Genomic DNA, 27,255 nt, shown 5'->3' with positions numbered 1-27,255 from the left:
ATTAAAGAAATTCAATCTGTGTTTAAAAACCTTCACACAAAGATTATATACCTTGACTGCTTTACTGGGAAATACAATATAATGTCATTTTAAAAAGATATGAGGATACTATTGTAGATTAAAGGGTGTTACAGGAATATAAAAATCAAGTTCAGTGTACTATCTTTGATTGAGTCCTGGATGAGAAAAAAAATGATAAAGCTGTTTGGGGACCATTGTAAAAATTTGAATATGTGCTGTGTATCATTAGGTAATATTAAATCTTAGGTGAGATAATGGTGGTGTGGCTATGTAAGAGTATGTCCTAAAGCTCGGGAGATGCATACTGCCATGTTTGTAGGGAAGTGTCATGAAGACTGCAATACACTGTCAAAGAGTCAGTAAAAAAAAAAATACACATGAGATGTGTGTGCGAGAGAGAACGCAAGCACATGTGAGGTCATAAATGTTAATTATTGCATTAATAAATAGGGAAAAACAGTGTAATTCATATAAAGTAATAAAGTCTTAAAAGTCACATGCTTAGTAGATGAAGAAGAAGCATTTTATGAATATCTAAATCCAATTAAGATAAAAAATTTCAGCAAACTAGGAATAGAAGGTAACTTCTCTAATTTGATAAAAGAGTATAAAAAAACCTACGTCAGACATCATATTTAATGATGCAGTGTTGAAAAAGCTTCTCTGAGGTAGGGAATTAGACAAGAATGCCTATTACCACTTCTGTTTCTCACTGGACTAAAGGTCCTTGCTAATATAATAAGGCAAGAGAAAGAAAGAAGGGGTGTAAAGATTAAAAAAAAGCTACCATTATTTACATGACTATATCTTTAGAAAATGAAGTTAGCAAGGTCAATATAGAAATCAATTCTACTTACAAGCAGCAAGTTAAAAAAATGCCATTTACAGAAACATTAAAAATTATCAAATACCTAGAAGTAAATTTAACAAAAGATGAGCAGATTTCCTCATGGAAAACTAAAATATTATTGAGAGAAATTAAAGAAGATCTAAATAAATGGAGAGATATACAAAGGACTGGAACTCTTAGTATTATAAAGATATCCATTTTATCCAAATTGATCTACACATTCATTGCGATCCCAGTCCAAATCTCAACAGATTTGTCCTTGAGGGTGTGTGGAAATTGACAGAATAATCTGAAAGTTATATGTAAATTCAAAGGCAAAGACCAACCAAGTCAACCTTGAAAAATAGAGAGGACTAACTTATTCTACCAGATATGAAGACTTATTATAAAGATCAGTAATTTAGACAGTACAGTGTTGGTCCAAGGATAGACAGCTAGACCAGTGGGATGGATTAGAGTCTGAAAACTGACTCATGGATATTAGGACACTTGATTTATCATGAGGGCCCGGTAGTGAGACATGGCTGTGTTTTCAGAACATGATGCTGGGTCAACTGCACATACATAGGAAAAAAATGTACAGATAATTCTAAGCAGATTATAAAATGAAACATGAAGCTCAAAATAATAAAACTTGTAAAATATAAAAGAATATCTTCCTGGTCTTTGAATATGGAAAAATTTATTAAACAGAAAACAGAAAGTACACATAAAGGGAATGATTGGTAAATTGGGCTCCATTAAAACTGATACTTTTTTTTTCTTTTTTTGAGAAAGATTAGCCCTGAACTAACATCCACGGCCACTTCTCTTTTTGCTCAGGAAGATTGGCCCTGAGCTAACATCTGTGCCAATCTTCCTCTATTTTATATGTAGGACAGCATGGCTTGATAAGCGGTGCATGGGTCTGTGCCCAGGATCTGAACTGGCGAACTCTGGACCACTGAAGTGGAGTGCGCAAACTTAACTGCTATGCCACTGGGCTGGCCCCAAAACGGATACTTTGTATTTTGAGAGTAAAAAGGCGGGTCTTAGAGTGGGAGAATATAGCTTCAACATATATAACCAAAAAGAGAGCTTGTTTCTACATTAAATAAGAGCTACAAATCGATAAAAAAAAAGGACAGATAATCCTGTATAAAAATGAGCAAGAGCCTTGAACAAGCACTTTGCTGAAGAGAATTGAATGGCCAATAAACATGAAGAGGTGCCCAACTTAAATAGTAGTCAGGGAGACGCCACTACATGCCTGAGCAAATGGTTAAAATTAAAAAGACTGACATACCAAATGTTGGTCAGACTCAAGAATGTGAAACAAGAATTCTCATCCACTGCTGGTAGAATTTAAATTGGTAGGACTGCTCTGAATAACTGTTTGGTAGCATCTACTGTGCTTGGACAAGAGAAATTTTAAATCTTGGTGCCTATTATCTAGCAACACGTACATAAATTTTCAGTAAAAATGCCAGCACACGTACACAAAAGACACGTGTGTTCATGGCAACATTATTTGTAATAGCCTTAAAGTGGAAACAACCCAATTCACTGTTACATAGTGGCATAGATAAATTATCATATGTAGACTATCTTATAGCAATAACAAACTACAGCTCCATGTAACGTTGGAAGTGAATCTCATAATGTTGACTGAAAGAATCCAAACACAAAAGAACAGATAGTTTGATTTTTATTTGTATAAAATTGAAAATTAGGCATGACCAATCTTAGAAGTTGGGAGAGTGGTTACTTTTGAGGAAGGGAATAATGGAGTGGATATGAAAGAAGTTTATGGGGAGCTGATAATGTTCTGTTTCTGGAAGAAGTTATCCAAATAATACAGGTGTGTTCATTTTGTGGTAATTCTTTGAGCTGTATGTGTACTGTATGTATTCTTGTTATGTTCAAAAAACAAGTAAAAATTATAGCTTTTTATACTAACAATTGTCATGAAATATTTTATACTGGTAAAAATAAAAAAATAATATAACAAATACCTGTGTAGTCACCATTCAGCTTAATTCAGCTCAGATATCAAAACCTACAGTGACAAAGAGACCAAGTGGGTGTATTTGTTTTACCTGACAAATTCCCTCCTTAGGGTTCAGCAGCTTAATAATGTTAGGGCTGGAGACTGCTCACGGCTCGGACTTTTCTTCATGTTTGTTGCCTTTTGTTCACCATGTCTTCTCCACCTCTAGTCATCTGTGTGCTAGATGTTTCTTCTTTAATTTTTTTTAAAGTAGATTACGTTGCTAGATTTTCTGACACTTAACCATCTTTGTACTCCTGGAATAAACTCTACTTGCTTATAGTTTGTTTTTAGATAAATGGATGGATCCAGTAAGCTAATATTTTCTTTAGAATATTTGCAACAATATTTTTTTGTACCATCTTTTTTGTTTTCGGTTTTAAGTTTCCATAAAATTATTTTCCTACATCTTAGGATAATTTCAAGTTTTCAGTTAATATATGTGGTACAAATTTAGTTCTCTTATTTACTAGTGGGTAGCTAATTAATATCACTAAACCTATTTCCTCATCTATAATATAGTGATGGTGATTCTTACTTGTATAGTAGTTGTGATGTGAAGCAGTACTACAAAGTGCCTAGAGTGCGCAGCCTGGTAAATGACTATCAGTCAATAATTTTATTTAAAAGCTAGATGTGCCGGTAGCCATTGGTAAACAAATAGTTCTTTGTCATTAAATGTTATTGATAGATGTATATGCCTAGTGATATGGTGATACTAAAAGGGCAGGAACTCTCCTTGGGTAAGTCAGGAGGAAATTCATAGAAAAGGAAACTTGGGGACAGAATTAGATTTTGTTTGCATGTTTCAGGGTCAGAGATATTATATTTATGTCCATTTCACAAGAGAAATTAGAAAATAAAAGAGCTGAGTGACTTAATGAAAATCATAGATGACTTTGCTAATGTATCCGTTGTGTAAATAGGCAGTTCAGATTAGTTGGGGTTATGGCAAACAGCTATAAATCGAATGGATATTGGAGCAGTCACAATGGAAATATTTTCCTAATGAGAACAGGATCAACTCTTCACAGTTTGCTTTAGTTTATCAGTATATTATTCTTCATTTACAAATTAATTATGGTTCCTTAAGCTTAAGAAAATTTACACTGCATTCCCTTAGTAGAGGCATTTTTAAGGTTGCAGTTAATTTTCTTTATAGTATTAGCAAGTGCTAAGCATCTGATAAATAGATGCAGCAGTGAAGTGTATCCAGTCACGTGCCACATCGTGATGTTTTGGTCAGTGACAGACTGCATATACGACAGTGGTCCCATAAGATTACTACCATATAGCCTGGGTGAAATCGCCCAACGATGCATTTCTCAGAACGTATCCCTGTTGTTAAGCGACACGTGACTGTACTTTGTCATCTTTTTTTTTGATGTTTTTCCTTGGGCATTAAAAAAATAAAAAATGCTAAGTAAATCTCATGAGCTATGTGATTTGTTCAGAGGCACAGTTTATTGCATTTGTGTTGCTCAAAATAATGGTTTTATTATCAGAAGCTTTTGTATAAAATCTGATTGAAGCTTTTATGTTAGCTATTTGGTTGCTTGGGAAGTCAAGTTGTAATTTAATGCAGGATTTTTTCATTCTAGAAATGGTAATATGTGACTGAATGCTGGTTTAAAGTCTACACCATAAGATGCATTTCACCTTTTGTAATGAATATATGTAAAATTAAATGCCTGGCTTCAAAACATGGGGAAGTGCCTTGGACTCTTTTTTAATCCCTTGAACTGCTACTCTTTTTCTCCACCAAATATGTTTCTCTGTTTGCTTTCCTTTAATTATTTGCTCAGCCTGAAGGCAATAATTTCCATATAAGTGTAGGAATAATATGAACATGTAAGCAACTCCTTCAGATTACTATATTTAATATTTCTTGAATACTTTGCCCACTTAATGCAAGGTTTTGCTGGAGGTGCTTTGATGCACAGTTGTACCCTAAAAAAATGCTCATTTTATTAAATTTCATTACTTAGGCAATATTAAATTTATATCACATAAATTGTTCAGTTTATTCCTCAAGAAGCCATATGGTAAATGCTTATCTCCATTACATCATGTTTGTTTGGTAATTTGGTAATTATTTCAAAGATGGCATAATGCAAAAAGAGAAAAAAAAGATGATCCTGGCTCTTGTAGTCTTAGTGTGTTATTTAGCTTCTCTGTATCTGAGTTTCTCAGTCAAATGAGGAAAATACTTGCAAGATTCGTGTGACGGTTTTGGATGCTGTACTTGTTTAAAAAGTACACTAACAGGCACTGCAGGTGAATATGTAGAGGGAAAAAAAATGACAGGATAGTATATGTTTAAATTGAATCATTTTTGTGTTTTTTTATGTGTAATGCTGACCTAGAAAAGTTGCTGGTACAAATATTTTACGTATTGGTAAAAGAAATCATCATCATCACAATCAGTTTAAAAAATCAGTTAGCTAATCTCTATTCAAATATAACGTTCATAGCAGTTTGCCTGCCTTGCTGATATGTCTAACAAATGGAATGAGCTGGAGTTGACGCTGATGCAGGGTTATAATATTATATTTACAGTTGCAGATCAAGTGTCAGGTAAAATGGACACTTCAGGTATGGACCTAGCATGAAAAAACCGACTACTTTGAACAGTGCAATATTAACATATAAGCATAAAAGATATTTGTAAAATATTTTCTACTGAGCAATGAAGAAGATTTAACTGGTTAAGGAACTCATTTGTTGACAACTTCTAAATTGAGTATTTAGCAGTTAAGGATGCAAGCAGTTGATGGATATTTTTATTCAATTTTCAAGTAAAATTTCCTACTCAAATAGGATAGTCAAGTGGTTAGGGATCTAGAGTAGCTTCCTTAAAGGTCTGGAGCTCTTGTTGCATTCAAACTTTGGCCAGTTGATTATTTAGTGTATATTTTATTCTTTACTGAGACTTTATCTTGAGGGCAAAACTAAACTTAAAATATCTAAATTTCTCTCAGAAAGATTAGCACAGTCAGTGATGTGAAACAGACAAAGTTTGAAGAATTGGGAGCAAGTTTTAATTGACCAAAGAGCTTCAGCCTAGTAAGTAATCATTTAAAAGATTACTCAATACTAAATTGTACATAAAATATAAAGGGAAACGAAGACGAAAGATTATTTGTGAACAAGATCCTCACTGTTAATCTAACATGATCAATTTTGTATATGGTCTAAGAAAACAAGAACACACTCCCTCATTACAAATTGCCCCTCGAGAGGTGCCGCGCGCGCCTTCCGAGGCCTCCGCGCTCCCTTCGCCGTGGCCAGTGCTTGTGCGCTGGTCCAGCCCGCTGACCGAGCCGCGGAGCAGCGCTTAGGTTTCTCAGGGTTCCCCTTCTCACTCCGCTTTTGTCGAGGGGAGGTTTGACAAGTCCGACATCATTTCATTCATTCTTTTCAGATGTTTTCTCTGTTTTACAAACACCATTCATGTATTTCAGTCACCAAAAGATCTGAGTGCTGGCTTCGTGGGTGGCTGTACTTGCAAAGTGGCGTGGCTCCTTTGTCGCTGCCCTGCCTGGGGCTCCAGTCTCTGCTCCAATGCTGGGCATTCTTCTCATCCGGGGTCGCCTAACAGCCAATCCCCTGCCATCACGTGCCAATGGCTCGCTGGTGCACGTGTCTGGGCTCCGCGGGTTTTGGGGGACAGCGGGGCAGAAGCGCGTGGGTGGTTGCCGGAAAGCGGCAAGAATGGATGTCTTCGCATGTTTGACATCCCAGGAAAGTTCATTGTTTTCAGAATGCGGTAGCTTCTTTCCCTGTCGGATGGCCAACAATGACAACAAATGCTGTTTGCTAGTGCGTTTCAACAGTTGAAACTCCAGAGTCCTGGGTAGCGTGGTGTAGAGATTCGCTTTTGAGAAATGGCTTTGTGGTGTGAACACGTGTCCATTTTTAGCAGTCCAGTTGAAAGATGTGGTGGAATAAGTTGTGCAGAAGGAGAGTTAATAGTTAGGCTAGGGTGTTAAAATTTATGAAGCATCATTATCCACCTTTTTAAAGCTTAAAACTTTTAAAGTAGTTCTATGTTATTGAAATTTATAGATGTAAGTCAATGTTCATTTAAAATTTGAAACCCTGAAAAAAATTTTTTTTGATCTTTGTAGATGTTTCTATGAGTCTGCAGTTATTTTTGTTCAAAAGTGAACGCATAATTTCTCCTGCTTACTGTATTGTGGAGGTTATTTTATGGCAAGATATGTGGATCCACTGCATTATATTTAGTGAAGGCTATATATGGCTGTAACGTAATTTAGCCAGTGACCCACAAATGAGTATTTGTTAATTCCACTTCTGGTCATAAGTTAAGGTTGTTATTCCATTTGTTACTTTATTTCCTAAGGTGATTTATTTGTTTTTTATTTGGTAAATGAGAATTAGAGATGAATTTAGTTTCTAGGAATTTACAGTAGATTAGTGTAGTGTAGTGGAAAGACGTTCATTTAGGAGTTTTTGAAATCTGCTTTGAATCTTGTTTAATAGCTAAGTAACTATTTGATCTCTCCCAAATTATTTGACTCTGGTCTCCACTTTAGCATCTGATAGTTTTGTTAGGAAGAATTGGGATAATTTAGTGTGAGAGTTCTTAGTAAGTTGCTTAAGAAAAATCCGAAGGTGCAGAATGATAATATCTTTACGAAAGAATACATATTTACAGTGTTAGAGAATAAGTTTGTAAATGTGAATTCCATGTTTTCTCAAACTATAGTATTCCCAACCCTGTTGAATTATGTGTAGATTATCACAGTCCCTAAATTGTCCAACACCTAAGTTCTCCAAGCATCATGTATAGAATGAATAACTAGAATGTACATAAATGCTATTCAGTTAATTAATTTAAAAGCATTATTTAATTTATAGCAGATTTTTGACATGTATTTTCCTAAATGCTAAAAGAATATGCCAGATGGTGTTTTTTTAAATTTTTTAATCTTAAAAGACTTCATACTTGAAGAAATTGGAAATAATAAGCATGCATTGTAAAATTGATTATCTTCATTCATATAAACTGTCAGTCTTCTACACATGTGTAAACATGTACAATAAAAAGTTATCGAGACAATGTGGTGTAGTGTAAAAACACTAGTCTGTTGTCATAGAGGCCTGGGTTCAGTTTAATTCAACAAATCTCTGTTGAACACCTATTTGGGGCTTGGTACAGTGAGAATTTACAATAATGTACACAATATTGTACTCACCTTGAAGAGGCAGTTGAGCTGGGTTCTGAAACATGAGTGAGATTTGAAGAATCAGAGGCCTGGGGGAAGGTTACATAAAGGCACGGAAATAGGCATAGTGTAAGACAGGACCTGGTGTTTGGATGTTAAGAAATTCTTGTTGGCTGGAGCAGGAAATGTGTAATAGCCAGTAAGCCTGGAAACAAAGGATGGGGTCAGCTTTTGGTGTGCCTTGAAAACAAAGTATAGGAGTTTGGATTGAATTACCGAGTTATAGTAAGCTGTTCAAGATTTGTGACTATTGATAAGATTTGAGCTGTGGTTTCAGGAAGATACTAGTGGTAATTATATTACTTTCTTTACCAGTATTACTTTTGGTAAGTCATGTTGACTTTTGGGACGTTCTGAAGATTGAAATTCCTTATTTCCTCCCTAAGAATATTCTTTGACTTCTATGACACAAGTACAGGTTTTTTCCTTCTTTTATTGGAGAAAATCAGATATGAGAAATTAATGCCTTAAAGAAATTAGGAGCTATTCCTTTACTTCCTCTGACTTTGGTAAGGAGTTTACTTTTGGTTTCTTAAACAGCAGATTTTTTTTTATGTTTTATAATATGGCTAAGTTTATTTTAAAAGGTTCTATTTAGGTTCATCCTTTATGGTATTAAGTGTGTTTGAATGAAAACTATGTAAATCTACTTGCCGTCTCAGATTTACAGGAAAAGTTGGAAAGTTACAGATCTCTGAGGTTTCCTTCCAGCTCCAAAGTCTATAATTCAGATTTTTTTGCACCTTGTTTTAGTTTAACTAGCTCATCAAATTAGTACTTAAATTTGGTTTTAAATAAGTTTTAGCTAGTGCCTCAAATTGTTTTTAGGAATAGTTAAAGGGTTGTTATTAGGTAGTTTTTGTGCTTAGCTATAGAATAATTATTGATAATGGTTTATTTGATACAGTTCTTTGAGAATTTGGGAATGGACTTAAAGGGATTTTTCTGCTCCTATATTGGTTATCTGTATCGGTGCGTGTTCAGTTTTGGATTTGCTCAGAAGAATATTGGTGGGAGTTTTTTGAAAATGGTAACTTGAACCATGATTCATTTGAACTAATATTGTTTCTTTTGTCTTTGCATAGTTGGAATGGATAATGGGAAAGAAGTGATTGAAAGTGCGGCTGCATTTCTCTTCCAGACATTTCACTTGAAGGACTGTGTTGGTCACAAGGAGACGAAGGCTATCAAACAGATGTTTGGTCCCTTCCCATCGTCATCTGCCACTGCAGCTTGTAATGCTACTAATCGAATTACTTCTCATTTTCATCAAGACAGTCTTACAGCTCTTGTCCAGATGACAAAAGAGGAAAATGGTGATAGAGTTTTATTTGGTAAAAATTTAGCATTTTCATTTGACATGCATGATTTGGACTACTTTGACGAACTGCCAATAAATGGTGAATCTCAGAAAACTATAAGCCTAGATTACAAGAAGTTTATGAATGAACATTTTCAAGAGCATTCTACCCCAGGGCTCAAGCCTGTGGAAAAAACAAATGACTCCTTTTTGTGGTGTGAAGTTGAGAAGTACTTAAATGCAACTTTAAATGAAATGGCTGAAGCAACAAGAATAGAAGATCTTTGCTGTACTTTATATGATATGCTTGCTTCTGTTAAAAGTGGTGATGAACTTCAGAATGAGGTATAGTTGAAGTTATTGCAGTTTTATGTTAATGTGAACTATCTTAATGAAAAGCCTTTTATGGGTGGCTAGCAAAGAAAGTACTTCTTTACTGTTGTGCTACAGTTGTCAACTATGTAGCCGAATAGTTTTGCATAGTAGGCATGTATAGGTCTTTGAATAGCAGAAGAGTCAGAGGGCAACAGTTAAGGTGTCCACGTGTCCTGGTTACTGGCACAGTCCTGGTTGAATCTGTCGTTACGTTGTAACAATTAGTAGTACCCCTTCTCCCAAAAGTGTATAGGTTTGAATGATAAATTATATGTCTACTCTAGTAATCACTGTTAACGTTTGTGCAGCATTTTATATTTCTAAGAGTTCTTTGATGAAAATACAATACACTTCAAACTATTAGAAATTTTACCTATGTATTAAGTGACTTACTGATTTATAAAAATATTTTTGACTAGTTGCTACATTTGAAAGAAAAACCTTTGAAAAACAGACTGCTCTAGAAATAATTAGGCTCTTTTATATTACTTGTTCAGTAAAGAATTATCTTTACAAGTTTTTATATCACACACAGGAAAACATTATTTTACTTCCTTTCTGTGCCACGATTTGGCTATGTTATTCAAAATGATGAATAATTCCTACTGTCACATGAAAAGTTTATCTTGAAGGGTTTAGTCTTACTCTCAGTACTGTTATCATATTCTTTTCCTGGTAGAAATTTAAAATAATGTCAACCCAATTTTAATGCTGGATAAATTGAATGAGTAACGTATTTGATGAAGGATTGGGAGAGGTGGCATGCTGTTGTAGAAAGGGCTTTGAAATCAGATTTTCCTTTCCACTTACTGGTATTGAGACTTTAGGTAATTGAATTTCCCAGAGGCTGATTGTTGGACTATCTCAAGGGGATATGAATATGAAGATTACAGATTTGGTATAAGGCTTAAATGAGATATCATATGTGAAATGGTAAGTAGCATTTGGTAGCTGTGGTTATTTTTGTCATTATTATTATTGGAATTAAGAATTTTTAAATCACACAGAGTATTGGTCAGGAATACAGGAAAAAATGCTAGTTATTTTTTTTCAGGGAAAAATTTATTTAGGGAAGTTGTTGAATAGGTATTGGTGGACTATACACATGGTAGTGTTGGGTATTATGCTGATTAACTTTAGTTTGGAAGTGAGGTATCCTATTGTTAATTCTGTGATCAGTCTCATTTACCTTTAATATTTTACACTTGGTTTAATTTATATCAGATATCGTCCACATTCATAACATTCTGAAAATGTTACTATTGTAAAAATTTATAATAAATTTATAATTTATAAAGAAAAATTTAATGATATTTGCTGTCATAATTGAATACGTAGCAGTTTCCCTATTATGATTGTAGTAAACTAAAACTTATAAATATCAAACTAATGGAAATTTTTATTTTCTGAGTGAGCCATAAAACTATTCTTTTTACTTCTGAATATCTAGCGTGAGGTTTGTGTTTTTAGTTCCTCACCACAATTTTTATGTGTGTAACCAAATATGATTGTCGGAGGGAGGATGTTTTTTAGTTCTCAGGATTTTTTGATAAATCTGCCTCATTGCAAGGTCAAACTGAATTCATGCATCCATCCATTCATCATATATTTATTGTATGCTTACTCTGTATTAGGTACATTGCTAGTTACTGGACATAAAAGGATGAATAAGATAGCAGCCTTGTTCTTGCGGAATTAATTGTTTTGTAGGAGGAGACGTGTCAATCGATAAATGTACCCAAATACCATAGGTGTTAGGATAGTATATACAAAGAAAATGAGGGCATTAGAGAACCAGTCATAGATTCTGTAGAGGAGTTAGAAGGGTACGAAAAGTTTTCATAGAGGAGGTTAAGCTTGAGCCAAGTCTTAAAATATGGCTAGATTTAACTTCAAGTGGACCAGAAATGCAGGGAGCATATTTTGGGTGTGAGAAAAAACATGGTGTGTTTAGAGAGTTGCAGTCTGTACAGTGAGGGTGCAGGATGCAGAGAGGGTGTGGTGAGAGAGAAAGGTGGGCAGATGGATTAGGGCCAAGTAAGGTAAGGCCTTGTACACCTTATTGAGGTGAATTATAGGCCACTCTAATGCTGGTAGATACACTCTGCATGGTCTGGTTCAATGATTTTTCAACCAGGGTTTAATGGACAGTTTAACATGTAAGTGAATATTTCTCATTCTGCCAATGGCTTGAGTAGTAGAGCTTTAAATGGTTCATCCCCTCACCATTTTGATTTTTCTATCGGTGAATGAAAATAAACAACCCTTATGGTAGTTTTTTGTTTTATAGCATAGACTGTTCATACTTTATATATTAGATCTCTTTCTGTACAATTGTATTGTGTTACAGCAGATTTTCTGTATAATTTTGAAGTAATGCTTCAATAGAAAAATGTTTCGATACAATCACTCTTGACCACTATTATTTTCATTTTAGGGTGTGCTGTATCTTGTGTTGTCTGTTTACTTTTAAATCCCTCACTTAAGCCTGGAACTAATGTAATCAGTTTATGTGATGGCATAGTTAATTTCCATTTCTTTTTGAGCTTGTTGTTGACTCTGTGGAATAGGAATATTTAAATAACCACACTGTATGCTGTTGCTCCAGAAATTTAGCAGATCATAGGAACACATTTTTACATGTAACTTAAACGAGGTAATAAAAAGCTACGTCTGTGCTGAAGGTATTTTTGCTTAACATATTTCCCAGTTCTGAATTTAGTTTAGTGACCTAATGACTGATGATAAAGCTATTTTTAAAGGCTAGCTATTTAAAGTCTTTTTTTCCAAAGACCTTTATGTTATTGTTGAACTAGTGTTGGAAACATAATAAAAAGTGTATGCATATGGGGATATTTACCACAAAGATGGTGCGGGAGAGGTTCTAGTCGTAAACATGTGGAGAGCAGTAATCCTAATGACAGTGGTAATGATGGCTACATTTGAGTGCCTCCTGCATGACCCATAAGGCCTTCTGTGAAGTGCTTTATGTGCCTCACTTCCCTTAACCCTTACAGCAGTGCTTTGAGGTAGGCAGTGCTGGAGTAAAAAGTGTTAGAAATTCCAGGCGCTGAAAAGGTTACACTCTGAGGCACTTCTCCTCCTCTGCCATAAGTGATTTAACAACATCAACGAAATAGATAAGATAAGAAAGTCTCATGGAATTTCATTTTTGCCGTAGCTAAGTTGATATCAAACATTGAATTTTTTTAGAAACGTTTTTCTCATTTTTTGGTACCTCTACTTGGCTGGTACCTTAAGGAAATGCTTGCTGGAGGTAGGTATTTTATGGAGATGTTGGGAAATTTGCCTAAGGTTACAGAATAAGTAGTGGATCCAGGATTTAAGTTCCAACATTCTGACTCCAATGTGTACTTTTTTTGCCAAGAAATAGATCTGCATTTTCTTGTATTTGGTGCTTTGAAACATCAAGCATTTTAAATACTTTGAGGCGTCTTTGGCATTTGCTCTTAATTTGCAGTTTGTTTAGAAACGATGCCTTTCCCTTTTGGAGAATTCCAGAGAAGGAATTGGCTGACATAATAGAATGGATGAAACCTTGAGACCCTGTTAAAGATGAGTTTTAATATTTCTTCAGGAAATTACAGTGATGTGCCACATAACAAGGTTTCCATCAGCGATGGACCACATATATCATGGTGGTCCCATAAGATTAGTACCGTATAGCCCAGGTGTGTAGTAGTCTATACCATCTAGGTTTGTGTGTGTACACTCTGTGATGTCCATACAATGATGAAATGGTCTAATGATGCATTTCTCAGAACGTCTCCCTGTCATTAGGTGACACATGACTGTAGTTACATTTAAAGTACTTCTATGTTCTTGTGGGTGTTGAATTAATAAAACAGCCCACTTCTTCGGTTTCCCAATACCATCTTCTTTTTCTTCCCTTTCACCTCTAAGTTTTCTATTCTAGGGACTTTTCTTCCTCTATCTTCTGAGTCCTAGTAATTTTTCTGCTAAAGCTATAATCATGGGTAAGCCTTAGAATTTGATTGGGCTAGAGAATTTTTAAGGTTCTTTGTACTCTTGAGATTTATTTATTTTTAAAACTATTTATTTTTTTTTTTTTTTTTTTTTTTTTTTTTGTTTACGCTTTTATATGAAAAATGATCATTGGTTGAATATTTTCATTTAGGACAAAAAAATCTTTTTTTTTTTTTTTTTTTTTTTGTATTTTTTTGTATTTTTTATTAATGTTATGATAGATTACAACCTTGTGAGATTTCAGTTGTACATTTTTGTTAGTCATGTTGTGGGTACACCACTTCCCCCTCCGTACCCTCCCCCCACCCCCCCTTTTCCCTGGTAACCACCGATCAGATCTCCTTATCAATATGCTAATTTCCACCTATGAGTGGAGTCATGTAGAGTTCGTCTTTCTCTGACTGACTTATTTCGCTTAACATAACGCCCTCGAGGTCCATCCACATTGTTGTGAATGGGCCAATTTCGTCTTTTTTTATGGCTGAGTAGTATTCCATTGTGTATATATACCACATCTTCTTTATCCAATCATCAGTTTCTGGGCATGTAGGCTGGTTCCACGTCTTGGCTATTGTAAATAATGCTGCGATGAACATAGGGGTGCAACGGACTCTTGAGATATCTGATATCAGGTTCTTAGGATAGATACCCAGTAATGGGATGGCTGGGTCATAGGGTATTTCTATTTTTAACTTTTTGAGAAATCTCCATACTGTTTTCCATAGTGGCTGTACCAGTTTGCATTCCCACCAACAGTGTATGAGGGTTCCTCTTTCTCCACAACCTCTCCAACATTTGTCGTTCTTGGTTTTGGATGTTTTTGCCAATCTAACGGGGGTAAGGTGATATCTTAGTGTAGTTTTGATTTGCATTTCCCTGATGATTAGCGATGATGAACATCTTTTCATGTGTCTATTGGCCATATTCATATCTTCTTTTGAGAAATGTCTGTTCATGTCCTCTGCCCATTTTTTGATCGGGTTGTTTGTTTTTTTGTTGTTAAGCAGTGTGAGTTCTTTGTATATTATGGAGATTAACCCTTTGTCGGATAAGTGGCTTGTAAATATTTTTTCCCAATTAGTGAGCTGTTTTTTTGTTTCAATCCTGTTTTCCCTTGCCTTGAAGAAGCTCTTTAGTCTGATGAAGTCCCATTTGTTTATTCTTTCTATTGTTTCCCTCAACTGAGGAGTTACAGTGTCCGAAAAGATTCTTTTGAAACTGATGTCAAAGAGTGTACTGCCTATATTCTCTTCCAAAAGACTTATTGTCTCAGGCCTAATCTTTAGGTCTTTGATCCATTTTGAGTTTATTTTGGTGTGTGGTGAAAAAGAATGGTCAATTTTCAATCTTTTGCATGTGGCTGTCCAGTTTTCCCAGCACCATTTGTTGAAGAGACTTTCTTTTCTCCATTGTAGGCCCTCTGCTCCTTTGTCGAAGATTAGCTGTCCATAGATGTGTGGTTTTATCTCTGGGCTTTCAATTCTGTTCCATTGATCTGTGGACCTGTTTTTGTACCAGTACCATGCTGTTTTGATCACTGTAGCTTTGTAGTATGTTTTGAAATCGGGGATTGTGATTCCGCCGGCTTTGTTTTTCTTGCTCAGGATTGCTTTAGCAATTCGCGGTCTTTTGTTGCCCCATATGAATTTTAGGATTGTTTGTTCAATTTCTGTGAAGAATGTTCTTGGGATTCTGATTGGGATAGCATTGAACCTGTATATTGCTTTAGGTAGTATGGACATTTTAACTATGTTTATTCTTCCAATCCATGTGCAAGGAATGTTTTTCCATCTCTTTATGTCATCGCCTATTTCTTTCAAGAAAGTCTTGTAGTTTTCATTGTATAGATCCTTCACTTCCTTGGTTAAGTTTATCCCAAGGTATTTTATTCTTTTCGTTGCGATTGTGAATGGGATAGAGTTCTTGAGTTCTTTTTCTGTTAGTTTATTGTTAGTGTATAGAAATGCTACTGATTTATGCACGTTAATTTTATACCCTGCTACTTTGCTGTAGTTGTTGATTATTTCTAATAGTTTTTCTGTGGATTCTTTGGGGTTTTCTATGTATAAGATCATGTCGTCTGCAAACAACGAGAGTTTTACTTCTTCGTTACCTATTTGGATTCCTTTTATTTCTTTTTCCTGCCGAATTGCTCTGGCCAGCACCTCCAGAACTATGTTGAATAGGAGTGGTGAAAGTGGGCACCCTTGTCTTGTTCCTGTCCTCAGAGGGATGGCTTTCAGCTTTTGTCCATTGAGTATGATGTTGGCTGTGGGTCTATCATATATGGCCTTTATTATGTTGAGGTACTTTCCTTCTATACCCATTTTACTGAGGGTTTTTATCATAAATGGGTGTTGGATCTTGTCGAATGCTTTCTCTGCATCTATTGAGATGATCATGTGGTTTTTGGTTTTCATTTTGTTGATGTAGTGTATCACGTTGATTGACTTGCGGATGTTGAACCATCCCTGTGTCCCTGGTATAAATCCCACTTGATCATGGTGTATAATCTTTTTGATGTATTGCTGTAATCGGTTAGCCAAAATTTTGTTGAGGATTTTTGCATCTATGTTCATCAGTGATATCGGCCTGTAGTTCTCCTTCTTTGTGTTGTCCTTGTCAGGTTTGGGGATCAGAGTGATGTTGGCTTCATAGAATGTGTTAGGGAGTTCTCCATCTTTCTCAATTTTCTGGAACAGTTTGAGGAGAATAGGTATTAAGTCTTCTTTGAATGTTTGGTAGAATTCTCCAGAGAAGCCGTCTGGTCCTGGACTCTTATTTTTGGGGAGGTTTTTGATTACCGTTTCTATTTCCTTACTTGTGATGGGTCTATTCAGATTCTCCATTTCTTCCTGATTCAGTTTGGGGAGATTGTAGGAGTCTAGGAATTTGTCCATTTCTTCCAGGTTGTTCAATTTGTTGGCATATAGTTTTTCATAGTATTCTCTTATGATCTCTTGTATTTCATTGGTATCTGTTGTGATTTCTCCTCTGTCATTCCTGATTTTATTAATTTGCGATTTCTCTCTTCTTTTCTTGGTGAGTCTGGCTAGGGGTTTGTCAATTTTGTTAATTCTTTCGAAGAACCAACTCTTTGTTTCATTGATCCTTTCTATTGTCTTTTTTGTTTCAATATCGTTTATTTCTGCTCTTATTTTTATTATTTCCCTCCTTCTACTGACTCTGGGCCTTGTTTGTTCTTCTTTTTCTAGTTCTGTTAGGTGTCGTTTGAGGTTGCTTACGTGAGCTTTTTCTTGTTTAGTGAGGTGAGCCTGTATTGCGATGAATTTCCCTCTTAGGACTGCTTTTGCTGCATCCCAAATGATTTGGTATGTCGTGTTCTCATTTTCATTTGTCTCCAGATAATATTTGATTTCTTCTTTAATTTCTTCAATGATCCATTGTTTGTTGAGAAGCGTGTTGTTTAGTCTCCACATTTTTGCACCTTTCTCTGCTTTTTTCTTGTAGTTGATTTCTAGTTTAATAGCGTTATGATCAGAAAAGATGCTTGATATTATTTCAACTCTCTTGTATTTATTGATGTTTGCTTTGGTTCCCAAAATATGGTCAATCCTTGAGAATGTTCCATGTGCACTTGAGAAGAATGTGTAACCTGCTGTTTTTGGATGAAGTGTTCTATATATATCTATTAAGTCCATCTGGTCTAATTTTTCATTTAATTCTATTATTTCCTTGTTGATTTTCTGTCTGGATGTTCTGTCCATTGGTGTTAATGGTGTGTTGAGGTCCCCTACTATTATTGTATTGTTGTTGATGTCTTCTTTTAGTTCTATTAAGAGTTGCTTTACAAATTTTGGTGCTCCTGTGTTGGGTGCGTATATATTTATAAGTGTTATGTCTTCTTGGTGGAGAGTCCCTTTTATCATTATATACTGTCCCTCTTTGTCTTTCTTTATCTGTTTTGCTTTGAAATCTACCTTGTCTGATATTAGTATAGCGACACCTGCTTTCTTTTGTTCATTATTAGCTTGGAGTATTGTTCTCCATCCCTTCACTCTGAGTCTGTGTTTGTCTTTGGGGCTGAGGTGTGTTTCCTGGAGGCAGCATATTGTTGGATCTTGTTCTTTGATCCATCCTGCCACTCTGTGTCTTTTGATTGGGGAGTTCAATCCATTTACATTTAGAGTGATTATTGAGACGTGGGGACCTACCACTACCATTTTGTGTCTTGTTTTCCGGTTTTCTTCAGTTTCCTTTGTTTCTCGTCCCATGGTTTAATCTGTTCTGATGTAGAGCTGCTACTCTCTGTTGTTGTCCTTCTACTTATCTCCTCTGCTCTTGGTTTTGTAGCCCCTTTCCTTTTTTGGATTTTTGAGGAATGAGGGTTTTCCTGAGGATTTCCTGAAGAGGAGGTTTTGTGGCAATGAACTCCCTTAATTTTTGTTTATCTGGGAAAGTTTTTATTTCTCCATCGTATTTGAAGGATATTTTCGCTGGGTAGAGAATTCTCGGCTGTAGATTTTTGTCCTTCAGATTTTTGAATATATCATTCCACTCTCTTCTAGCCTGTAAAGTTTCTGCTGAGAAATCTGCTGATAGCCTGATGGGGGTTCCTTTGTAGGTTAGTTTCTTTTGCCTGGCTGTCCTTAATATTTTCTCCTTGTCGTTGACTTTTGCTAGCTTCACTACTATATGCCGTGGAGTTGGTCTTCTTGCATTGATAAAGTTTGGAGATCTATTGGCTTCTGTCACCTGAAGATCCATCTCCCTCACCAGATTTGGGAAGTTCTCAGCCATTATTTCTTTGAATAGGTTTTCTGCCCCTTTCTCCTTCTCTTCTCCCTCTGGTATACCTATAATCCTTACGTTGCATCTCCTAATTGTGTCTGATAATTCTCGGAGAGTTTCTTCATTTCTTTTAAGTCTTGCATCTCTCTCCTCCTCTGCCTGCAACAATTCTATATTGCCATCTTCCAAATTGCTAATTCTTTCCTCCATATTATCGGCCCTACTGTTCAGAGCATCTAGATTTTTCTTAATCTCCTCTATTGTGTTCTTCATTTCCAATATTTCTGTTTGGTTCTTCTTTATCGTATCAAACTCTTTTGTGACATAGCTCCTGAACTCGTTGAGTTGTCGGTCAGAATTCTCTCTTAACTCAGTGAGTATTTTAATGATGGCTGTTTTGAAGTCATCATCATTTAGGTTATATATCTCATTTTCTTTGGGATTGTTTTCTGTGTATTTGTTACTTTCTTTCTGTTCTGGAGATTTAATGTATTTTTTCATATTGCTTGATGATGTTGATTTGTGCCTCCGCATGGAGATAGAGTTTAGTTGCTCCTTTCACTTGTTTCAGCTGCTGCGGTGGGGGGAGCAGCTGTTTATACTTCACCAACCAGGAACCCTGTCCGTAGTTGCTAACTGGGCCTGGGCCCCTCTTCGTAGCCACAGTGGCCCTTTGGATTCCCTCCTCTGCCGTGGGGGCCGTCACGGGGGGCTTCAGGCTGCAGGTGCCTACTGTTGTTGCCCACCTAGATGCGCTCTCTCCTTGGGGTCTGCAACGGTGTTATGGGCTTTTCCAGCGGCCAGGGGTGGGATCACTTATATTTGTCGCTCCGTTGCTGTCGGCACCCACCAAATCTCACTTGTCCTCTATGGGTCGCAGGAGAGCTATTGGCATCTTCTACAGTCTGTGGTTAGTACACCTAGCTATGCTGCTTTTGCCCTGGGGTCTTCCAGCCTTGTGGCTGGCGGCTGGGTGCCTTCTACTGGTGCTGTGCAGAGGCTTTCCCTAAGGCTTCTGTGAGCCTGTAGGGTTTCCCCCTAGGCTACTAAGCTGGGTCTCTGGAACTCTCTCCAGCCCCAGTCCTCTCCGAGATCTCCGGCAATCCCTAGCCTCACCGGGTGGGCAACGGCAGCTGGGGGTCGCCCCGTCCTCTGGGCTTCTCTCCGGACCTCTGCCGGGAGCTCTGAATGCTCAGCGTGGCCCCTCTGCTACCGGCAGACAGAGAGTTTTGTCTGCTGCCTGGCGGAGTTCCGGCGCTTCCCCTCCGGGTCGCCGGACCCGCCTTTGAAAGTTCCCCCGCCCCGGTCCTCTCCGAGATCTCCGGCAATCCCTAGTCCCACGGGGCGGGCAACAGCAGCTGGGGGACGCCCCGCCCACTGGGCTTCTGTCCGAGCCTCTGCCGGGAGCCCTGAATGCTGGCCGTGGCCCCTCTGCTAATGGCAGACAGAGAGTTTTGTCTGCTGCCTGGCGGAGCTCCGGCGCTTCCCCTCCGGGTCGCCGGACCCGCCTTTGAAAGTTCCCCCGCCCCGGTCTTCTCCGAGATCTCCGGCAATCCCTAGTCCCGCGGGGTGGGCAACGGCAGCTGGGGGTCGCCCCGCCCTCTGGGCTTCTCTCCGGGCCTCTGCCGGGAGCCCTGAGTGCTCAGCGTGGCCCCTCTGCTACCGGCAGACAGAGAGTTTTGTCTGCTGCCTGGCGGAGCTCCGGCGCTTCCCCACCGGGTCGCCGGATGCGCCTTTGAAAGTTCCCCCGCCCCGGTCCTCTCCGAGATCTCCGGCAATCCCTAGTCCCCCGGGGCGGGCAACGGCAGCTGGGGGTCGCCCCGCCCTCTGGGCTTCTCTCCGGGCCTCTGCCGGGAGCCCTGAGTGCTCAGCGTGGCCCCTCTGCTACTGGCAGACAGAGAGTTTTGTCTGCTGCCTGGCGGAGCTCCGGCGCTTCCCCACCGGGTCGCCGGATGCGCCTTTGAAAGTTCCCCCGCCCCGGTCCTCTCCGAGATCTCCGGCAATCCCTAGTCCCCCGGGGCGGGCAACGGCAGCTGGGGGTCGCCCCGCCCTCTGGGCTTCTCTCCGGGCCTCTGCCGGGAGCCCTGAGTGCTCAGCGTGGCCCCTCTGCTACTGGCAGACAGAGAGTTTTGTCTGCTGCCTGGCGGAGCTCCGGCGCTTCCCCACCGGGTCGCCGGATGCGCCTTTGAAAGTTCCCCCGCCCCGGTCCTCTCCGAGATCTCCGGCAATCCCTAGTCCCCCGGGGCGGGCGTCTCTCTGGGACCCTCCGGGCGCCCCGAGCACCAGGCTGGGTCTCCCCGCCAATGGCGGGGAGAGACTCTCCCCGCGGGCTCAGGTGTGTAACTCCAAAGTTTCCCTCTGCGTTTAGGAGTAATTGCAGGGGGTTTAAGTAGGGTTCTGGTCACCTGTTTCCACCGTCGCTCCTCTGTTGTGTTCTCGCTCCTGCCCTAGATGTGTGTGGATCCTCTGGGGGCGTCCGTTGGAAGAAAGCCGCTTGCGGGTACTAGGCTGCCCGTCGGGGTCGGAGAGTTTTCACCTATTTCCACATCCTCCCGGAGGAAAGTCCGTCCGCCTTCCGATGTATAGTCGCGTGGGTGTCTCAGACGTCCTGAGATGCTGTCTGGATATCCTTTGTCAAGCGATAAGTGTCCAAATAATTGTAGACTCGAAGGGCGAGAGACAAAGAGGACTACTCACGGCGCCATCTTGGAATCCCTCTTAAAACTATTTATTGAAGTTAGTATATTTTAATCACCAGATTTGAACATCGCTTATTTTCTTTTTTCCCCCTATTTTTGTTTTTTTGCTGAGGAAGATTCACCCTGAGCTAACATCTGTTGCCAATCTTCCTCTTTTCGCTTGGGGAAGATTCTCCCAGAGCTAACATCTGTGCCAGTCTTCCTCTATTTTGTATGTGGGTCGCTGCCACAGGTGGCCATTGACGAGTGGTATAGGTCCCTGCCCGAGAACTGAACCTGGGCTGCCAAAGTGGAACATGGCAAATTTAACCACTAGGCCATGGGGCTGGTCCTGCATCTTATTTTCTTCATCAGGACTCGTCTATTGTTGGTAAAGACATCTTCATGCTGCTGCTGTTCCATAACCAGAATTACAGCAATAGGTTTTTTTTTCCTATTGGGATCATATTGTTAATGAACTTTCCACGGAAACTTTCTCCCTAGGAAATAGTAGTATTAGTAGCAGCAAAACTACCATGTTTTGAGTGCCTAGTGTGTGTGGATGTGGACCAGGCTATCTCCCTTGACATAACCAGTTTCTTCACAGTCTTGCAAGGTAGGGGTGGTATCCTCCGTATAAAGAGGAAAAAAACCTGAGGCCCAATTGTTTCCTAAAGTCAGAAAGGGAGACATTGGTAGAAATTCTGGGATTTTTTTCTCAGCATAGGCCTGTAGTTCCTATCCATATGCCGTCAGAGTTTTTGAAGAGAAGGGCATTAACTGACAAGACTCTCTGAAGAAATTTTTTATTTTTAATAAAGCCAGGTCAAATTCTGTCTCTGTTTGCTCACCTGTTGTTTAACAGGGACAAGTTACTAAGCCTTGTGAACCTCAGTTCCCTAATTCGTAAAATATTTGCTTTGCAATGTTGCTGTGAGGTTGTGTGAAATAGTATATGGGAAGTGCTTAGTAATGTTTCACAAACTGTAGGCTCTCAGATGTTAGTTTCTTGCCTTCCACATTAATGAGCATCATATATTTGCACATATCAAAGTTTTATTAGAAAATATACCTTATGGATCAGTAAATAAATTTTTATCTAGATGTTTCATATAAGATGTTTCAAATAATTAATAAAATGATGCTTAAAGGCTAGATCTTAATTCAGAGAATTATTATTTTACTACTTTTGTTTTTTCTGTTTTGCTTTTTTTAAGTCTCACTATCCTAAAGAAAATCTTTTGAATTCAGTTTTTGATGTGAGTTCTGATTTTAATAGCCTTTGGTAAAATAGAAAAGGTGTCAATAAAAAAAGACTTGAGAATATTGGAGATATAATGGAGATGTACTGCAGTATACCTATCTCTTGGTATTATTTCACTATTAAATGCTGTTTGCAGAGTTATTAATGCTTGTGTAAATATTGATGGAGTTATTGTGTAATCAGTTCTTAGAAGAAGTGAATTTTGAGTTGTATTGATAAGGTCATAATTTGCTTTTGTGCAGATGGAGCTCATTCTTTGTATCATTTGTGATTTGACATTTGCTGTTAGCATTATCTCTTGACTACGCAGATGGTGTTACTTGAGCCATGCAAGTTCATTTCTGAACCTAATACTGTTCCAGATATGTGCCTCATTCTAAGAAGTAGGAATTATTTGGTTGTATTGTCTTCTGAGGGAAGACTATGTATTTTTAGTACTTACATGTATCATAAATGATTCTAGCATTCTTTGAAATTTTGATGTAGAAATTAGCATGGTTTAATACAATGGTTCTCAGACTTTTTGTTCTCAAAACTTCTTACACTCTTAAAAATTACTGAGAACCTCAGAGAGCTTTTCTTTATGTTGTTTATCAATGTTTTATTGATACTTATTGTATTAGAAATTGTAACAAAAATTTTAATATATTAAATGATTTAATAAGCTTATTAAATCATTTTAAATAATACTAAATCTATTATGTTAATATAAGTAAAATTTTTTGTGAAAAGTAACTTTTCTAAAATAAAAAATATATAGTGAAAAGTAGCATTGTATTACATTTTTCAAATCATTTTAGTATCTAACTTTATGGAAGACAGCTGGATTCCCATATGCACTTCTGCCTTCAGTCTGTTCTGATAGCACACATTATGTAGCTTCTGCAAAACTCCACTTTGTACTTGAGGGAGGATGAGAATGAAAGATGCAAATAATATTGTAGTATTATTATGCAAATGATTTTGACCTCATGGACCTCCTGACCACACTTTGAGAAACACTCACTTAACATGTATGTTACAGTTTGGCAAGGAGCGTATAGTGATGTTTTTCGTACCTAGAATAGGATATTTAAAGTCCTATGCTGAATCATTCACATTAGTGCTTTATGAAAAGGTGCTATACATTGTTTTTGGTAGTCTTAGCATTGCTGAACGGTAAGGGAGGACACCAACATCAGCCAGATTGGAATTAAAAGAGTCTCTTCAACTATGAGGACCAAATATGTATTGCCTTTTTTTTTTTTTTGCTGTTTCCTAGTTTTTTTTTAATTGAGATATAATTGACATATATCATTATGTTAGTTTCAGGTGTACTGTGTTGCTTTTTCTGTAGTCTTCCCACCAAATAATCAGAAGAGCCCCTCCTCATCCCCCAAGTCTGAATAGAGAGCCGTAATTGAATAAAATTATACTTTTAGGACCTAGAGGATGTTTAGAATCATATAATTTCCCCACCCCATATAGTGTTTGTATTTCTGGTACTTTATCCAAATCTAGACCATATAGTGAGGTCTACTTACTCTAATGAAGAGTTTCCTTTTTTCAGAAGGCATCTTATCCCTTCCTTGGTTAGTTCTCTTGTAACTTGCTTTTATTTTGCTCAACTGATGCTACTATTACGTCTGACATTTAGCCCTGTATCTGTACAGAGGGGCACAAAGCCGTAGACATCTACTCTTTTACGTGACTATGTTTTAGACGTGATGGCAGTTATAGTTTCTTTTCCTTAGTCTTTGTTTTAAGTGTAAAACTCCATCAGGTTTCCTCTATGTAGACATTAATCCGTTATCAACACAATTTGGATACAGTGTTCAGTGCTGCATAGATCTAACAGTAGTGACATAGGACGCTTTTCATCTTGTTTTTGAAGATACCAACCTTTCAGTTGCTTTGCCAAGTTAACAACTAACCTAATAATCTCATAGGAAAAAGAATTAAGATTATTTTGTCCTGACTTGACTTGATCAATCCTGTTCTTTGTTTTATTACATTACCATGTGTTGATTTTAAATTTACACTTAAGTAATTTTCACAATCCATCATTTTTATCATTTCTTTTTTCCTTTTTTATATTGGGGAATTTTGCGTCCATCTGGCACTTCCGTTTCTCTTCATTATTTCACAGAGATAGCAGTGATTCTGAGATCAAATCTGAGCGGTTCCTGAACCTTGGGATATGATGCATTAGAGTGTCAATACCTGAACTTATTTGAAGAGGCTGGGAGATTCCTTACTACTTTCTTCCTTACCATAGGTGGCATTCAGTGTTTATGATATTTGTTCTGCTCTTTCCTGTTTTAAGCTAATATTCTCTGTAGGAGAAGATGCAAGCAAAGTGATAATGGACTGCTTCTCCTGTCTTATCCAAGGAAAAGAATATGTCCTGGTTTTATTTCCTTGCTTCAAACATTGGTAAAAGAACTCTTTTTATTATTTCTCTCTTTTATATGTGCCTAGACTTCCTTTTTAGTTATTTAACCTTATAGACACTACTATTTTAGGTTATAAGAACATATATGTGCAACTATATTTGTTTTATTATGATTTTGCTACCATATTTTCTTCCATGTTCCTCTTAATTTTTTCTGTGTAGCCATAAGTTTACTGTGTAGCCATAGTGTTTTGTTAGAATCCACTCAATTTTTTTCTCATATTTTTTTCCAGGATTGTGGTGGAAATTTCAGTTTTTTATGCCATTTCATTTTTTAATGCCATTTCATTTTTTAATGCCACTTATTTTTTTACACAACTTTATTTTTCTTATTTTAAAGATACATCATTATGGAAAATTTAGAACAAACTTATACAACAAAGTGCAGGAATTCTGTCATCTGTTATCTTACTACTATCCAGCCATAGCCACTGTAAATATTTTGGAGTGTGTGTGTATATATATATATATATATATATATATATATATATATATATTTGAATGTAAATACTTAAAACAATGGGTCATACAGTATATATAATTTTGAACTTGCTTTTTGTTACTCAACACTTCCATGCATGTTCTTGTGAGAGTATTCTATTGTGTAATAATTTTGTCCTCTTCTCTGTTTGACACTGTTTGTTCATTCTCTAATGTGTGACAAGTACTCTTAGGTTTTGAGAGACAGAAAGGTAATCTAATGAAGTTTAATCAATCCACTCCCATTATCTTGCTTTTTCTTTTTAAAGATTGGCCCGGAGCTCACATCTGTTGCTAACCATTCCCCCCCACCTCAAATCCCCCCAGTACATAGTGGTATATTCTAGTTGTAGGTCCTTCATGTTGTGCTATGTGGGCTTCTGCCTCAGCATGGCTTGATGAACCGTGCTAGATCACCCAGGATCTGAACCAGTGAAACCGTGGGCCACTGAAGCAGAGTGCACAAACTTAACCACTTGGCCATGGGACCAGCCCCTATCTTGCTTTCTTGAGTCTCCTCTTGGAACTTTCATACATATATTTAAAAGGCAGTGGGCAGGAAGATTGTGTTTGATGTAATGAATGTTGTTATGACTAATTTGGAGGAACACATGAATTTTATATATTGAGAGATCTGTGATGTATTGATATGGGAAAGAAATAAGATAAATACATTTTATTAGTAAAATAAAGGAGAAATTTCTGTTTTAATAGTATTTGAGATGAATAAAAAACATTTTGGATAATGTTTTCATCGTCAGTTTGTAAACATAAATAAGTATGATTATTAGATTTAGAAATTGCTGGTAAGCGTTCATTTAAATATTTAAAATTTAATACATTAATTTTGTTCAGCTTTGTATATATACATGTGTGCACACACACATGTTGGCTGTGGATTTGTTTTCTTTAAGGCAGTTAAAATGAGCATGTTCTCTTTCTAAGAATAAAGGAAGCTTTCAATTTGTCATGTACACGAAAATGTGAAATAAGCTTTTAAATACCCAGTGGTACCTAGCTTTAACCTTACTTACTATACATCTAACTAATTATAGTAGGTGGTGAATAAATAATGTTCACTTTCCAAGAATTTTTAATTAAGTTGTAAATGACCTTAGTTTTTGCTTTGTTGAATTTTTGTTAGATTAAGTACCTGTAAATAATGAGCATTAGTTATTCTGGAAATATAATTTATCTAATTCTCTACAATGCAGCAACAATTTGCGTAGCACATTTTTCTTGAGAGAAAAATAAATGCTGAATAAATTCTGCCCTGATTTTCATGGTCATTTTCTTATGTTATTTGAGATTTTATTTTGAATGTATGAATATTTAATAATTTTTATGCCACCAACCAAAGAATAATTTACAATATAAATAATATAGGTATAAATAATATAATAAGTTATAAATCATATACTCTGCTTTATATAATTATTCTAAGGCTCAGTTCCACATGGACTGTTAATTTACAACTTTTTCAGAGTTACTCAACTTTTAGCATTTTCTTTTATCATACTTAATTATTCTTGGTTTTTGATACCCACATCTTTTTCACTTCACATTGCAAATATAAAATTGCTACTTATAGCAAAGAAAGGCATTCCCTAAATTGAATATAGGGGTTTTTTTGGATGCTATTCTTACTATAATATATAATGCATGCAGTTTATTACATGAAGTAGAGGTGTAGATACAAATTCATATCATTGTATAATTAAAAAAGGAAATCCATTGGTTTTCTTTAGTTAGATTTCTGAGAATCAGAATGCCTCTTTGCCTTGAGGCTTTAATTGGATAGACACTGGTGCA

At 37.2% G+C, this 27,255-nt stretch overlaps 1 protein-coding gene across 1 annotated transcript in view; it reads left to right on the top strand.

Annotated features, from left to right (window-relative positions):
• The window catches only part of ASCC3 (activating signal cointegrator 1 complex subunit 3), a 336,776-nt gene that overhangs the window by 23,843 nt on the left and 285,678 nt on the right, over positions 1-27,255 (top strand). Inside the window, exon 4 of the mRNA XM_001915668.6 lies at positions 9,238-9,797. Within this exon, the coding sequence (XP_001915703.3) occupies positions 9,238-9,797 (560 nt within the window). The remainder of the gene's footprint in view (positions 1-9,237; positions 9,798-27,255) is intronic.

The sequence above is a fragment of the Equus caballus genome, chromosome 10 (assembly GCF_041296265.1).
Source record: "Equus caballus isolate H_3958 breed thoroughbred chromosome 10, TB-T2T, whole genome shotgun sequence".
Lineage (NCBI taxonomy): Eukaryota > Metazoa > Chordata > Mammalia > Perissodactyla > Equidae > Equus > Equus caballus.
Note: the sequence above shows the minus strand (reverse complement) of the source record. Positions and strands in the feature narration are given on the sequence as shown.